The 13,819-nt window shown below is 32.2% G+C and overlaps 5 protein-coding genes across 9 annotated transcripts; 4 read left to right on the top strand and 1 right to left on the bottom strand.

Annotated features, from left to right (window-relative positions):
• Positions 1-298: 298 nt before the first annotated feature.
• Positions 299-1,511, top strand: LOC138933181 (large ribosomal subunit protein eL22). The gene is made up of 4 exons (XM_070295729.1): positions 299-395; positions 637-771; positions 1,008-1,129; positions 1,287-1,511. The coding sequence occupies exons 1-4, from the start codon at positions 387-389 to the stop codon at positions 1,432-1,434; spliced, it is 414 nt and encodes a 137-aa protein (XP_070151830.1). The 5' UTR covers positions 299-386; the 3' UTR covers positions 1,435-1,511.
• A 925-nt stretch (positions 1,512-2,436) lies between these two features.
• Positions 2,437-4,910, top strand: Atg8a (Autophagy-related 8a). The gene is made up of 3 exons (XM_070296238.1): positions 2,437-2,857; positions 4,428-4,625; positions 4,717-4,910. Exons 1-3 carry the CDS (start codon positions 2,768-2,770, stop codon positions 4,780-4,782), a joined length of 354 nt encoding a protein of 117 aa, XP_070152339.1. The 5' UTR covers positions 2,437-2,767; the 3' UTR covers positions 4,783-4,910.
• Positions 4,911-5,006: 96 nt separating this feature from the next.
• Amt (Ammonium transporter) lies at positions 5,007-8,691 on the top strand. Of its 3 annotated transcripts, XM_070296229.1 has the most exons (11): positions 5,007-5,826; positions 5,958-6,243; positions 6,334-6,491; positions 6,602-6,713; positions 6,794-6,999; positions 7,075-7,206; positions 7,308-7,403; positions 7,483-7,571; positions 7,642-7,731; positions 7,842-7,929; positions 8,003-8,691. In XM_070296229.1, exons 1-11 carry the CDS (start codon positions 5,691-5,693, stop codon positions 8,170-8,172), a joined length of 1,563 nt encoding a protein of 520 aa, XP_070152330.1. In that variant the 5' UTR covers positions 5,007-5,690; the 3' UTR covers positions 8,173-8,691. The 3 variants fall into 3 exon arrangements, with proteins under 3 accessions (XP_070152330.1, XP_070152329.1, XP_070152328.1); XM_070296228.1 differs by having other exon boundaries at positions 6,794-7,206; positions 7,483-7,532; XM_070296227.1 differs by having other exon boundaries at positions 6,794-7,206.
• Positions 5,310-11,724, bottom strand: Orc4 (origin recognition complex subunit 4). 3 transcript variants are annotated; one of them, XM_070296231.1, is made up of 8 exons: positions 11,336-11,724; positions 10,852-11,108; positions 10,420-10,746; positions 9,838-10,335; positions 9,559-9,711; positions 9,239-9,476; positions 5,951-8,769; positions 5,310-5,626 (listed from the first exon to the last, which is right to left on the bottom strand). In XM_070296231.1, exons 2-6 carry the CDS (start codon positions 11,065-11,067, stop codon positions 9,315-9,317), a joined length of 1,356 nt encoding a protein of 451 aa, XP_070152332.1. In that variant the 5' UTR covers positions 11,068-11,108; positions 11,336-11,724; the 3' UTR covers positions 5,310-5,626; positions 5,951-8,769; positions 9,239-9,314. The 3 variants fall into 3 exon arrangements, with proteins under 3 accessions (XP_070152332.1, XP_070152331.1, XP_070152333.1); XM_070296230.1 differs by having other exon boundaries at positions 5,951-9,476; XM_070296232.1 differs by having other exon boundaries at positions 5,951-9,476; positions 10,852-11,086.
• Mdlc (RING finger protein mdlc) lies at positions 11,471-13,501 on the top strand. The gene is made up of 6 exons (XM_070296237.1): positions 11,471-11,729; positions 11,875-11,948; positions 12,127-12,324; positions 12,424-12,640; positions 12,753-12,945; positions 13,036-13,501. Exons 1-6 carry the CDS (start codon positions 11,618-11,620, stop codon positions 13,214-13,216), a joined length of 975 nt encoding a protein of 324 aa, XP_070152338.1. The 5' UTR covers positions 11,471-11,617; the 3' UTR covers positions 13,217-13,501.
• Positions 13,502-13,819: the final 318 nt, after the last annotated feature.

Here is a 13,819-nt window from a genome sequence, read left to right as displayed (position 1 = left end):
TAAAGAGAAAATTTATTATACACACATACATATGTGTTATTATATATGTATGTATTATATATAATTTATATTTTTCCTTATAAAATAATAGATTATATATGAGAGAATACCACAGCTTCTCTTTTTTTATTTTTGATACCACTATTGCATTATTTTTATTAAACCGAATAGAAAGGAATTATTTTCATGTAACACAAATACTTTTGTTAACAGTTCGTATTTTGTTACGTATCAATTTCGGAATCTCGAATATATAGATGCATGCACCAGATGCACGCACGCCACGTGCGCAGTCCTAGGTCCTAGCTGTAAACGATTGTGGCGCCATATCATTCCGTAGTGAGTTCTTTAACTACTGATTCTTTCAATCTTCAACCGTACGCGACATGGCTCCGGTAAGTTTTCGCTCTCGCGAAGATGCAACGATTATTCGTAATTATGATCGAATACCTTTGAAATAATATCGGAGATAAAAAGAGCGTATTCAACTTGTCAATCGGTTTATGTCGGATTTTCGTTTTATCCCGCGATTGATTCGATCGAGTCAGATTTTTATACGATCCACGTTGGATAATTTTACACGTGTTTCGTGCAACAATGATAGTTGTCAAAAGGATATTATCTACGAATTTTCAGACAGCGAAGAAAGCCAAAGGCCCGGCTAAGAAGCAGGTCCTTCGGGGCAAGGGACAGAAGAAAAAGGTGTCCCTGAAATTCACGATCGACTGTACTCATCCCGTGGAGGATAATATTATGGATGTTGGCAATTTTGTAAGTTATACGAAATTCTCGTATATAACTACCGTATTAGTTTCCTTTTCCCATAACGAAATTTCTATATTCGACATGTTTATTTTATATATTAATAATACATAACCTATATTCTGGATTGAATTGCTAACCTCTCTAGTATTTAGAAAACTTCAAGCTGTCTCGAATATGATATCTGCTTAAGTCTTAGCATTATATCGCGTCATTAAACTTAAAATCGTTGTAATGATTTTCAGGAAAAGTATTTACAAGAAAAGATTAAGGTCGGTGGTAAGACCAACAACTTTGGCAATAGCGTCATGCTGGAGCGTAATAAGATGAAGCTCAGCATCAACAGCGATGTTGATTTCTCCAAGCGGTGAGTAATGTCGTGCTTCATTATTTGATTAGATCGATTGTAAAAAAAAAATACAGATCTTTATAAATATTGAATAAAATTGGGGATAACCCCTTAGTTATTATAAGCTACAGGAAGAGCGATATTTGCACTGATGTAGAAAACTCTATCGCTATAGGTATCTCAAATATTTGACAAAGAAATACTTGAAGAAAAACAAGTTGCGCGATTGGTTACGAGTGGTTTCAAAAGATAAAGAGACATATGAATTGCGGTACTTCCAAATCAATAGCCAGGAAGACGATGATGAAGAGGATGCCGAGTAATTCTTTTTTAATTCTTTCCATATTCAATTACAGATGTATCTGTATATATTTCTTTTAATAAAAAATAATATCTATCATTCGTATTATGTAAATATCGAATTAGTTATTGATAGATTTTTTTTTTTTTTTTAATCATCGAATTACATATTGTGTAATTTGGACGTATGTTATATCTTAATCGATATGTTTCTTAATTTAATTCTTAAACTAGTATTCTAGTTGTGAATTGACGCTATTGCATAACAATCTATCGATTATAAATATTTCAAAGCGAGAAGAAATGACATTATACCAAATTTTTAGAATTAGTTGGTGAAAAAATATTGATAAATTTTTGGATAAAATGCATAAGTCTTAGAGAAAATATTTTAGCATGCCATAAATCTGCCTTAACTGTACCCCTATTATCATATATGCTTCATGGCTAACGATTTTCTATTTTAGCCGATTAGAGGGCGTTAGTGCATAGCAAACTTTTTTTGTCCAGTAAAATTCGCGGGATATCCGTTTATCTGCTTCTCAATATCGGAGAAAAAGAAGTATAATCGATACAATTAATTGGAGGACGAACATACCTGACGATGATTAAGTATTAATTATGCATCTTTGACAGGGCGGAAAATTCGTGAAATATGCAAAGACGAATGTATAATGTCGATTAGGCATAAATTAATACGTTCGATTTATATTACAACGCATACACTTTACACTCGCGATAATGTTTCGCGCACAAAATTTACTTTTAGACATCGCACTTCGCGAAAACTACGTTTGAACATACGGAGCGCGATTCGAGCGCATTGCAGTCGCGACGAGTCTCTCACTGACCTTTCGAGAATCGCAATTTCGCTATCGATACTATCGAAGCGTTCGTTCCTAGAGTATCGAATCTCGAAGTGTATGCGCGGTGACGTTCTCGCCTTTCTGCGCAATTGATCTTATCGTCGTACGTTTGTATTTTTTGACCCACTGTTTCTTACCCGATATTCGAATGACAGAACGAATGACGCACGAGGAAATTTTTTCAAGCTACGCGAATCTTAATAAGGCCAGCCGTCTCCGATATAACCTTGTTACGTTAGAACGAACGAGGGATCTATTTTCTCGCGGCGGAGGGCGCTTACGTAGCGCAATCGCGGTGACACACGGTTATTGTTGTGACAGAAGTGTGTTGCGGAATTTGTGTTCCCCGAGAGACTCCCGAGCGTCGTCGCCGTCGTTTTCATCGAGTCAGCGCAATTGACTGGGAAGAGCGGGAAGAGAGCGTGTGAAAAACAAGATCGAGAGCGAGTGCGCATCGTTGTGTCGCGATCCCCACGCGTAAACGGGGACGATGAAGTTCCAATACAAGGAGGAGCACCCGTTCGAGAAGAGGAAGGCCGAGGGCGAGAAGATACGACGGAAATATCCGGATCGAGTGCCTGTGAGTACGAAAGGACTTTTTTTTTCTGTGTCTCGGACGAAAATCTACTACATAAAAGTGGCATCTCGACGCGTTGCGTTATTTCGAAAGTTCGAGAGCGAATAAACGGACACGTCAGTCGAACGATCTCGGACAATCCAATCGTGTTTTCCTAGCCCGGAGGGTGTCCAAGGTCGCGTTTATTCTGCGTCATATCTGCCCATATTTCGTCGACGAGGCATCAAATTTCGGGATTCGAAAATTCATTTTTATTTACGCCGCGAAATTACGCTATTCATGCTATCTCCCGTTCCTTTCTCGTCCATCCTCCCCTCCACGCGTATCGATCTGTTTTACGTATGTGTGTAATCGAGGTTTTTTTTTTCAAGCCTGTCTCCAAATACGCACTGTTACCTGAGCTGCGAGACTATTTACCTTTACTTAATCTGTTTATTTCCATTTTAATCGGATGAGATCATTCAATGTCTCGTTATACGCATATTGTCTAAATATACTTCTAACTTCATTTTAAAATAGATTTTAAAGTACTTTGAAAAAGAGAGAAGCATTATATAGATCTTTGTTTCTCCTTGACAAAAAGATGATTTTCTACACCTTGCTGTTAGATCAGGCTAAAGTCTTCCTCTCAGATTTATAGACGCGTAAAAAACGTGTCTATCTTTATTAAACATCATTTTTCCATTAGTCTTATGCTTATTTGCTACTCTTAAAATCGCGCAATCACACAACGTGACATTTTTTTTTTTTTTTTTTTTTTGTACGCGGTACGAGTGTGATTTTTATTTCGAAATTTAAATTGCATATAATTTAGTATCTCTTTTTTTATAATAAATTTCAATCTTTAGTTTATGGCAAATAAATTAAAAAATTAAAAAACGATTATATCTTTTAATATTCACAAATCGAATTGTATATTTTTATTGCTTGATTTGTGTGTATTTCATGGAATAAAAATCTTTTGTGTTTGTTAATCTTTTCATAACTATTTATAATACTTTGTCTCCACAGAATCGTTTACATATTAATTCATGACAAAGTATATTTTCAATCAATCCTAAAAATCTAACCTCTTTCTTTCTCTCTCCTTTTCATTCGCGATCGCAATCATATGGTAAAGAAAAACGGTCATTTATCACAAAAGTTTCATTACGCCAAATTTTTATTGTTTCGCGAAATGCGTATATTTATCAAGGTCAATGTTACAGGACTCATCAAACCTGGATCTTGTTATTTAATAGTTGGACAAGATTCAATCATATGATGTTAAACGCATATTTGAAGCTTGTCTTTGTCTCGTGCAGGCAACGTGCCAGAAATTAAGCCTACTTAAAAATTTTGTTAGCGAAGATTAAAATTCAATTTGTCGGGCAAATGACAACTTTAATGAAAATAGATTTATGGAAATTGATTTGTTTGATGCGCTGTTTAATGATAGAGGGCTAATAAATATATTTTTCTACAATATTTTTTGTCAATACACAGTCAATATATAGTCTATATATCTTTCTTCATTTAAAAAATATTTGAAAGATGTAAACAAATAATAAAATGAATGTTAATATTGTTGAAGGTAATAGTTGAGAAGGCGCCTAAAGCAAAAATTAGCGATTTGGACAAGCAGAAGTATTTGGTACCTTCTGACTTAACCGTCGGCCAATTTTACTTTTTAATTCGTAAGAGAATCCATTTACGTCCGGAAGACGCTCTGTTCTTCTTTGTCAACAACATCATTCCACCAACAAGTGCTACTATGGGTTCTCTTTATGCGGTAACTATAATGAACATTATATATACAATGTGTATCGAATAAGATATATTGATTTTAATTGTTGATTACCTGTCCAAATCTTTTTAATCAGGAACATCACGAAGAGGATTTCTTCCTATACATAGCATACAGCGATGAGAATGTATATGGTCATTAAACTTCCTGGGATGAGCAAATCGTCAAACCGACAAAGGATTCAGCAACCAAAATCTACCATCTATCAATGTAGTCCTCATAGATGCTTTCGAAAACTGAGCATACAAAATTACATTTATCAATACTTTGTGTGACATTTTATGTCTTGACACTGCACATTTGCTTCCTCCAAAGAACTACATAACTCTCTTGTGATGATAAGGATGCTTTTTGTCGGTTACATTCTACCATCTTTAAAACGGCTTAGTTCATTGTATAATTTAAGGACAACTAATCTGTGCAGAATTATGTGATCATGTATAATGTCTAGCCTAGCCATAAAAAAAAAAAAAAAAATACAAAAGTCTTTGTATTGTCGATTACCATTACTACTTGCTGTCACATATTGTGTTTTATTGCACATTAATCATAACGTTCTCTGAAATAATAGTAGATATCATACCATTATAAATTTAAAGTATGATATAGGATTCTATACGTGATATTATTTTCATCAATCTAGATTAATATTATTGTATTGTATATGATTTTAATGTTATTTGATCTTGGGAAAGGACGAAGAGAACTTGTTAGATATGCAGGTGAAAAGAAAAATTTTCTGTAACAGCTGGGAGATGTAAGACCAATAAAAGAAGTTAAAACGCGATGAAAATGCCCAACTATTTTTTCTATTTTCTCATTAAATTTTTTTTTAAATCTAATATACCAATATCTTCCTTTTAATAGATTCGCTTGATCAGATGCTGACAGAAGTGACGTTCCTTTCAATATACCCATACCAGACTTGTTTTGCCCGAACATTCTGAATTTTTAACTTGTTTGTCCCCTTCGCGCTCGATGTATATCTGAAGAACGAAGACATCACAGTAGTCAACTTTCTTCTAGCAATAAAGAAACAGTTTAAATATCATGGAGATGGCAAGTGATGAAAAAAACAATACAAATGTTACTGTTGATAGATATATTAGCCAATTATATAATCTTAGTCAAGAAGATAGCAATTGGATCGTCACGAGTTCTTTTATGATTTTTACAATGCAAACAGGTATTGTAAAAAATAGCAAGTTAAAAAAAATTAATCTTTTCTTTTTAATTAATTAAAATGTATAAATTTTATAATCGTCTATCGCATATTTATTATGTGTACAGATATAACTTTATATGCAAACTTTGTAGGATTTGGAATGCTAGAATCCGGTTGTGTTTCTTTGAAAAATGAGGTCAATATTATGATGAAGAATGTAGTCGATATAGTCCTTGGTGGTCTAACTTATTGGATTTTCGGATTTGGATTCAGTTTTGGATTAGACGAGCCCAACAACCCTTTTATCGGTGTTGGAGGTCTATTCATAGATCCTCCTATCGATGATGAATATATGGGTTCCATTTGTGCCGCGTTTTTATTTCAATTAAGCTTTGCCACCACTTCCACAACCATCGTTAGCGGTGCTATGGCTGAACGGTATTTATTCTATAAATCTCGAAAACAATAATTGTAGTATGTAAATTTTAAATTTTGCATTTTATATTTGTGTACATTTGACATTTTTAGATGTAATTTTAAAGCGTATTGTATCTTCTCGTTTTTAAACACTATTGTGTATTGCGTACCAGCCGGATGGGTATGGGGCGATCACGGCTTTCTAAACAATATGGGAGTTGTCGATATTGCTGGCTCAGGGCCGGTACATCTTGTCGGCGGTGTTTCAGGTACAATCGCAATGGCAAATATGTATACTTAATCAAATTTTGATGTTAAAGTGATAAGTTTCAATAGATGATAAATATATCAATGTATATATCTATTTGCTTTCATGCAGCACTTGCTTGCGCTATCATGCTTGGTCCTAGAATAGGTAGATATGACAACGGCATTGATCCTCTGCCCCTTGGATGCCCCGTTAATGCGATCATGGGGCTATTCGTATTATGGTAAAACAATAACAGCAGATTACCGCGTCGAGAAAAAGCGTAATAAATCGCAAAATACATAAAGTATGCAAATTACGTAGGTGGGGCTGGTTAGCATTTAACAGTGGTAGTACATACGGGGTAACCGGCGAACGATGGCAGTATGCCGCTCGAGCAGCCGTTTCTACAATGATGGGTAGTATAGGTGGTGGTCTGATTGGTTTGGGATTCAGCTTGACTAATCCGAATGGAATCGATATTCTTAGTCAGATAAATGGTATTCTCGGCGCGCTAGTGGCAATTACCGGTAACATATTTAATCGATATAGAAATAATAAAAAGGATCAAATCAAATCGATTTTTAATTATAACGTTATGTCAGGTGGATGTTTTTTGTACAAAGCCTGGGAAGCAATGATAGTTGGAATGATAGGTGCTTTTATCACATGTATCGCAATGCCAGCGTTAGATAAAATTCGTATAGATGATCCTGTTGGAGCTGCCGCCACTCATGGTGTGTAATTCCATCTTTTGAACTTTTATAATCTCGGAATAAACTTTTATATTTATCATGATATAATAAAAATATTTGCATAATATATGTTTAATATATAGGTGCAAGTGGTATCTGGGGAGTTGTCGCTATCGGCTTATTTGCTGACAATCCGTATCCTTTAGATACCACAAGTGGAAGGAAGGGTTTGTTCAAAGGTATTTTGCATGCAATGATGATTTTACATATCTTTTGTTCCAAATTATCGTTTACTTTATAATATATACATTTTTGTAGGAGGCGGATGGTATCTATTAGGAGTACAAAGTTTATCTGCGCTTTGCTTAGTAATTTGGAGTTTTGTTACCTCTATTTTACTACTATGGGTATATCATATAAGGTTTCATCACTTAAAAAAATATTAGATATAAGATTAAGATACTTTTTTTCTTGCAGGTGATAGATAAGGTAATACCGATTAGAATGTCGGTTTATGAAGAAGTTCTTGGAGCAGATCTTGTAGAGCATAGAATACGTCATTCAAAGGTAAATTTCATTAAAACTTTAATTTCTATTGTCTATATTTTAATCTCATAATTTTTTCGATTTATATTTTTATATAAGCCACCTAACTTATGCGAAATATATTTGTGCAGGTAGGTGTGAGTCGCGCCATGTCGGCGCTTCGGCCATTTACTATGGAGAAGGAATTGAAGAACGTATATCCCGTGGGTATTAATCCTGGTAAGGCAAAGCTATCTCTAAAACCTAATGTTCGAAATATTATGTAGTAACATTACTCATTTCTTTGATATAGGTCACGATTCGTTTCTTGCTCAGCATAAGAGCAAAAAATTTAAAAATTTTACAAATTCTAAAAAACAACATCCGCCAAAAAAATTAACGGCGAAAAATTCCCAAATCAGAACGATCGCAGTCTCTGCGATATCTACGGAGGCAAAGCCGCACTTTGCTTGGGTGAATTAAGATATAAAAAGAGAGAACTCGTATAATAAGAGATTTATATCGATACTTTGTCGGATGTAAATTTATTACAAATGTATAAACATATACACGTGCATTAACTTTCTAATTTCGTCGCACATTCCCTAATAATCCGAAAAATATATGTGTAGAAGACACATATCTTTTAATAAATATTTTTAAATTCTTACGCATTCACACGCAAATAAATATTGATTGTGCACATACACACGCACGCACATATGATACAAAGATAAATGGACATGTAAAGCCAATCAAAGACAAACTGAATTTTAACATGTAGTCTATGGCATGGATATCTTTTCAGTTGAATAACTTTAATTAATCATTCATGATATTAATTATCATCCCTGGTAAGATAATATTTAATCATCATTATATTCTTGATATTTATATTAATACTCATTACAGGAAATAAAATATTTCCATAAATATTTGTGTCTTCATAATTTCATATATTGAAGACGTTACACATCAGATTACTCTACTTCGTTTATATATTGGCAGGAATTGTTACTGAAGACCACATTCAGTATATATTCACAAAATACCATTCCTTTTTCTTTTCCAGATATTGTACTGGCACATGTGAAAGATATTTACAATTTTATTATGTTTATAAAATATTCTCAATTTTTTGTTCCGAGTAATACTCCAAAATTTTCTAAATTGACTTTTAAAAATTTAATACTGAACATATATGTATGAATGGAAGGATTTGTGAATATTCTGGAAGTGTTAGACTAGAATATCACACCTTTTTCAGATTTGCATAATGTATAAATAAAATTCCGCATACTTTACTAATTTTTTTCATAAAATATAGTTTCATTTTTATGGAAATTATTATTTAAAAGTAATTCAATAATTACGTTCAATATATAAAAAATGCGTATCTAAAAAATTAACTATCGTTTTGTATACTCTATTACTTGTTACTCCATGTATGTATAGTGTGTGGTATACTATCTATATAAGTGCGATATAAAATATTGTGATATCTAAACTTGTTCTACAAAGTTCTACTTTGCTAAAGAAGGAGACTTACCAATTATATGTAATATGTGTAATTTTATGGAACACAATAGGTTCAGTATATATGATAGCTTGCCACTATATCATTATTATATACTGCTTAATGCCCATTGGGAAACTTCTGTAGGGAGGCCTGGATAATTTTTCACAGCGTCCATAACTTGTTGCGATGTTAATGTAAATTTGTAATACTGATATTCCTTTTCAAATTTTGTATTTGTGTTTCCAACTGGTACCAAAATTTCTAAGTTCTAGAAAATATATATATGTTTATCCAGGTTCTTTTCAAGTACTTAATAGGAAAAGAATGATTTTAATATGGTAATATCTTACCTTGATATGCTCGAAAGCTTTCATGATAACTGGTTTCTGCACAGACTGTATAGAGGAATTCTGATTTGTAAACTTAATATAGCGATTATAAACCGCCTCGAAATTTAATGGCTCACCATCATAAATTTCTGTCTCATGTTTCATTGCTATGACCTATAATAAAAAACATTGCGACTAAAATATTTCTTTATTATAAATTTTATAATAAAGAAATATTTTAGTCGCAATGTTTTGTTATAAATTAATTAGTTTCACAGAAAATAATTGTAAGGAACGTACTAAACACATTTCCAAAATGGATAATCCCTCAAGCATCAACAATTTATCATCCTCTGAAAAGATTTTACTCGCTTCCACAAAATCATTCACTTCCAATTTCTGATGCTTCTCGGATAATGTCGAAACGGCGACTGCGAGAAAATTTCTAAAGCTTCTCTCACTTACATCGATATGATACATTCTCTTGAGTAAGTTCACCATGGTAACATTGCTAGTTAAACTCTTAATATAGTCATTCCACATAGAACCAAATTGTGGATCTATTGTACAATCATCATACTGTTGCTCAACTTTATTTACGTTCTCATCATCAGGTAAACTGAGAAGATTTTGAAAGAGTTCCAGACGATCATCAAACGCGGACATAGGTTGTTCCGAGGATGATGTATCGCCAGGAAACAAGAATATTTGGCGATGTGAAAATCTCGACTTGACTCGCTTCTCTAGTAACTCCACAACATCTAATCTACAAGTTATCCCTAATACACATATTGGCACCTGTAAAGTTAAAGTTTTTCATCCATATTAAATTTTTACAGAAAATCTTTTTTAATTAATTTTTTAATACATTTGAATATTTACCTGTGCAGATTGAGCAACATCAAATAGATTATACAATAATGTTTGATTGTGATGTCCACAGAACAGATCAAACTCATCAAGTATAAAGATGATTGGTTTTGAACGTTTTTTATCACCAGATTTCAGGCAATCTAGGAGAAAATTTAAATTTTCTGCAAATGTGCCAAAAACTTTATCACCAACTACATTTTCCAATTGCATCTGACGAGTTAGATCTTTTAATGCTAGACGATCATCAGTATGAACTAGCCCATGAAGGTTCACTATTAACGCATTATCTTTAAAGCTTTTTAAAGCTGACAATTCCTTTAAAACGCTATTGATAAGCTGAAATTATATGAAAATTTTTATATATTAATTATATATTTATGGTGTCAGATATTAATATATACATATATTTTTTTTACACAGGTTTGTAAAAGATAATTATACCGTCGTTTTTCCACTGCCTCTGGGTCCAACTAACAAAGCAGAATTGCTTTCACCCATTTCAACAGTACGTTTCACTAAATCGAACACATGTAATCGTTCTTTAACATGATGTCTAAATTTGGTTTCAGGGCACATTATTCTACGTTTTAAGTATTTTCGCGTAAGCAATATCATATTGTCTTGAAAGTCAATTGCCATATTTTTCTTCTTACTCATTGTTTTTCTCAAATTGAAACTATTTAAAAGAAATGGAAGATCTGTAATTAATGAAATTTATTGAGATTTTAATAATATCAATATTCTCCAGATGTGTGTGTGTGTGTGTGTGTGTGTGCTTTTAACGCAAATTGATAAATCTGCAAAAAATTTTTTATTTTTTCAAATAATCAATAATCCAACATCAGTATGTCATTATTTTATTATTGTAGATATATTGCAATTATATTGACATATAAATGAAATTTTACAATTAATTGTACTTTACCTTTAGAGTTTAGGATACAATGTTTATAAATATAACATGTATTCGGGATGTGCGTCAAAAAATATAACCCAATCCCTTATGAGCGAAGTTCAACGATTCTAGCAACGTATTTTTTGGTGTAAACTTGCACGAATTTTTGGAGCTAAGTTTTTTCAATCGATTACGACGTCGCGATGTCACTATATTTTTAATGCAAAAAATAACACTATACGAGTAGCAAAAAAATTATTCCGGTCAGACGTCGAACGTTGGAAGGAAATATTTACTATTTACCAAACAAACATGGATGATGCAGTGCAACCGCCGGAGAAGAAGAACTGCACCTTCTTATTTAAAAAACGTAAAATTCGTAGCAATGCTACGAGAAGGCGTAAAGAAGCGAATGGCGATGATGGTGAGTCGTTGTAATAAATAATCGATTTCAATGTAGACTAATTATAGACATCGCATATCCATTGGACAAATTTGGTTAAATGAAGAATTTTAGGTTATGTTTAAATAAACATTGTAAATAAATGTTTATATTACTTTTTACATAGACAGCAGTGAGGATGAGACTACAATGATTAAGAAGGATAAGAAGCAAGATGATCATAATCCTATGATACAAAGTGTGAGTATTTTGCAATGTTATGAAATACATATATACATATGATTTATAATCTTTCATCTCTCTCTCTCTCTCTTAAATTATACTATTACAATATGTAGTTATTGAATTTTAAATAAATCTAGAATATGTAACGTTTTATAAGTCTGATACAGCTTGATCATAATCTTTGTTTCTTTAGACAAATGTAAAGAAGCAGGAAAAAAGGACCAATTACAATGATGGCGACGACGATGATATAACTGTCTCTTATAAAAGTAATAGAACTGCTTTGTTAGCTGGCCCGAGTGATCAAGGAGCAACAGCTATTCTTCAGACAGAAACAGAAAAAGACAGAGATGCGCAGGCATTATTTGAAAAAGCTCAAAAAATAAATGAGGTATTTTGAATAAATTATATTTATCAGATATCTTTAGTAAATTTAAAATTGACTTATCTGAAAAGATCAAATTAATAATGTTTTCATTTCAATTATTAGGAATTAGAAGGAAAAGAGGATGATAAAATTTATAGAGGCCTGAACAATTATGCACAATATTATAAAAAGAAAGATACTGCAGCTGGAAATGCATCCAGTGGAATGGTACGTAAAGGACCAATTAGAGCGCCATCTAATCTTAGAGCAACAGTGAGATGGGACTATCAACCTGATATATGCAAAGATTATAAAGAAACTGGTTTCTGTGGTTTTGGAGGTATGTATGATTATAATTTATTTTACTATTAGATAGATATTTCAGTTTACTTTATAATAGCTTTTTTAAAACAGGTGTTATAGTAAAAATTTTCTTTTAAATTTGATTTTAGATAGTTGTAAGTTTCTTCACGATCGATCAGATTACAAATTGGGATGGCAATTGGAAAGAGGAGCTGCTACTGGAGAATGTGATAATAGTGGGGATGAAGATGATAAAAAATATGAGATTGAGAGTGATGAGGACAACTTGCCATTTAAATGCTTTATTTGCAGAAACAGTTTTACAGATCCAGTTGTTACAAAGTATGTATTATTAAATTATTATTATTCAATACTGCTGCTATATTAATACTTTAATACTTAAAAAGCATTAATCTATTTGTTTTGTTTTAGGTGCAAGCATTACTTTTGTGAAAAATGTGCTTTGGAACAGTATAAAAAAAGTACACGATGCTATGTCTGTAATAGTCAGACTAATGGCACTTTCAATCCTGCAAAAGAAATCATTGCACGAACTAAAATGGAAGAGAAGGAAAGAATAACTGCAGCAAGTGAAGACTCTGATGAAGGTTAATTAAAATAAAATAATCTCTATCTCCAAATGTACAATTTTGTAATGACAAACGTACAGTACGAATGGAATGACGATTTTTAGGAATTGTAAGTATTAACAGATTGTTTTGGTATATGTTGTCAACAACATATACTAAAGTTTATTATACTTCTGGAATATTTAATGGCAAGTAAACAATCCTTCTCGGATAACTTTCCAATTTTTTCCTTAGTGCTTATTCTTTAAGCAATAAAGATACTTTTCGAAAATGTATCAAGTTTGTTATGAATATTGTGACCTAATAAAGATATGTACATATATATATATATATATATATATATATATATATATATATACTTTATAATAATATGTAATGCCTATATAACAAGAGGAAATTATAATTATTTAATCACAGAATTCATTATGTATTCCCATATATACAGGACTATGCACACATATACTTACAGAGTATTCATTATCAGATATACATGATTCATAAAATTATCAATAGAAATATATAAAATTTATAAAATACAATTTATATTTTCTCAAGACATTGCAAAAAAATATAATTCAAAGATACCACTTTATTATTAAATGTGAAATTTTAAAATATGCATTTTA

The sequence above is a fragment of the Polyergus mexicanus genome, unplaced genomic scaffold, assembly GCF_030449975.1.
Source record: "Polyergus mexicanus isolate NDT 795.1 unplaced genomic scaffold, iyPolMexi1.0 SCAF_5, whole genome shotgun sequence".
NCBI classification, from domain to species: Eukaryota; Metazoa; Arthropoda; class Insecta; order Hymenoptera; family Formicidae; genus Polyergus; species Polyergus mexicanus.
This window is presented reverse-complemented; position numbering and strand designations above follow the sequence as displayed.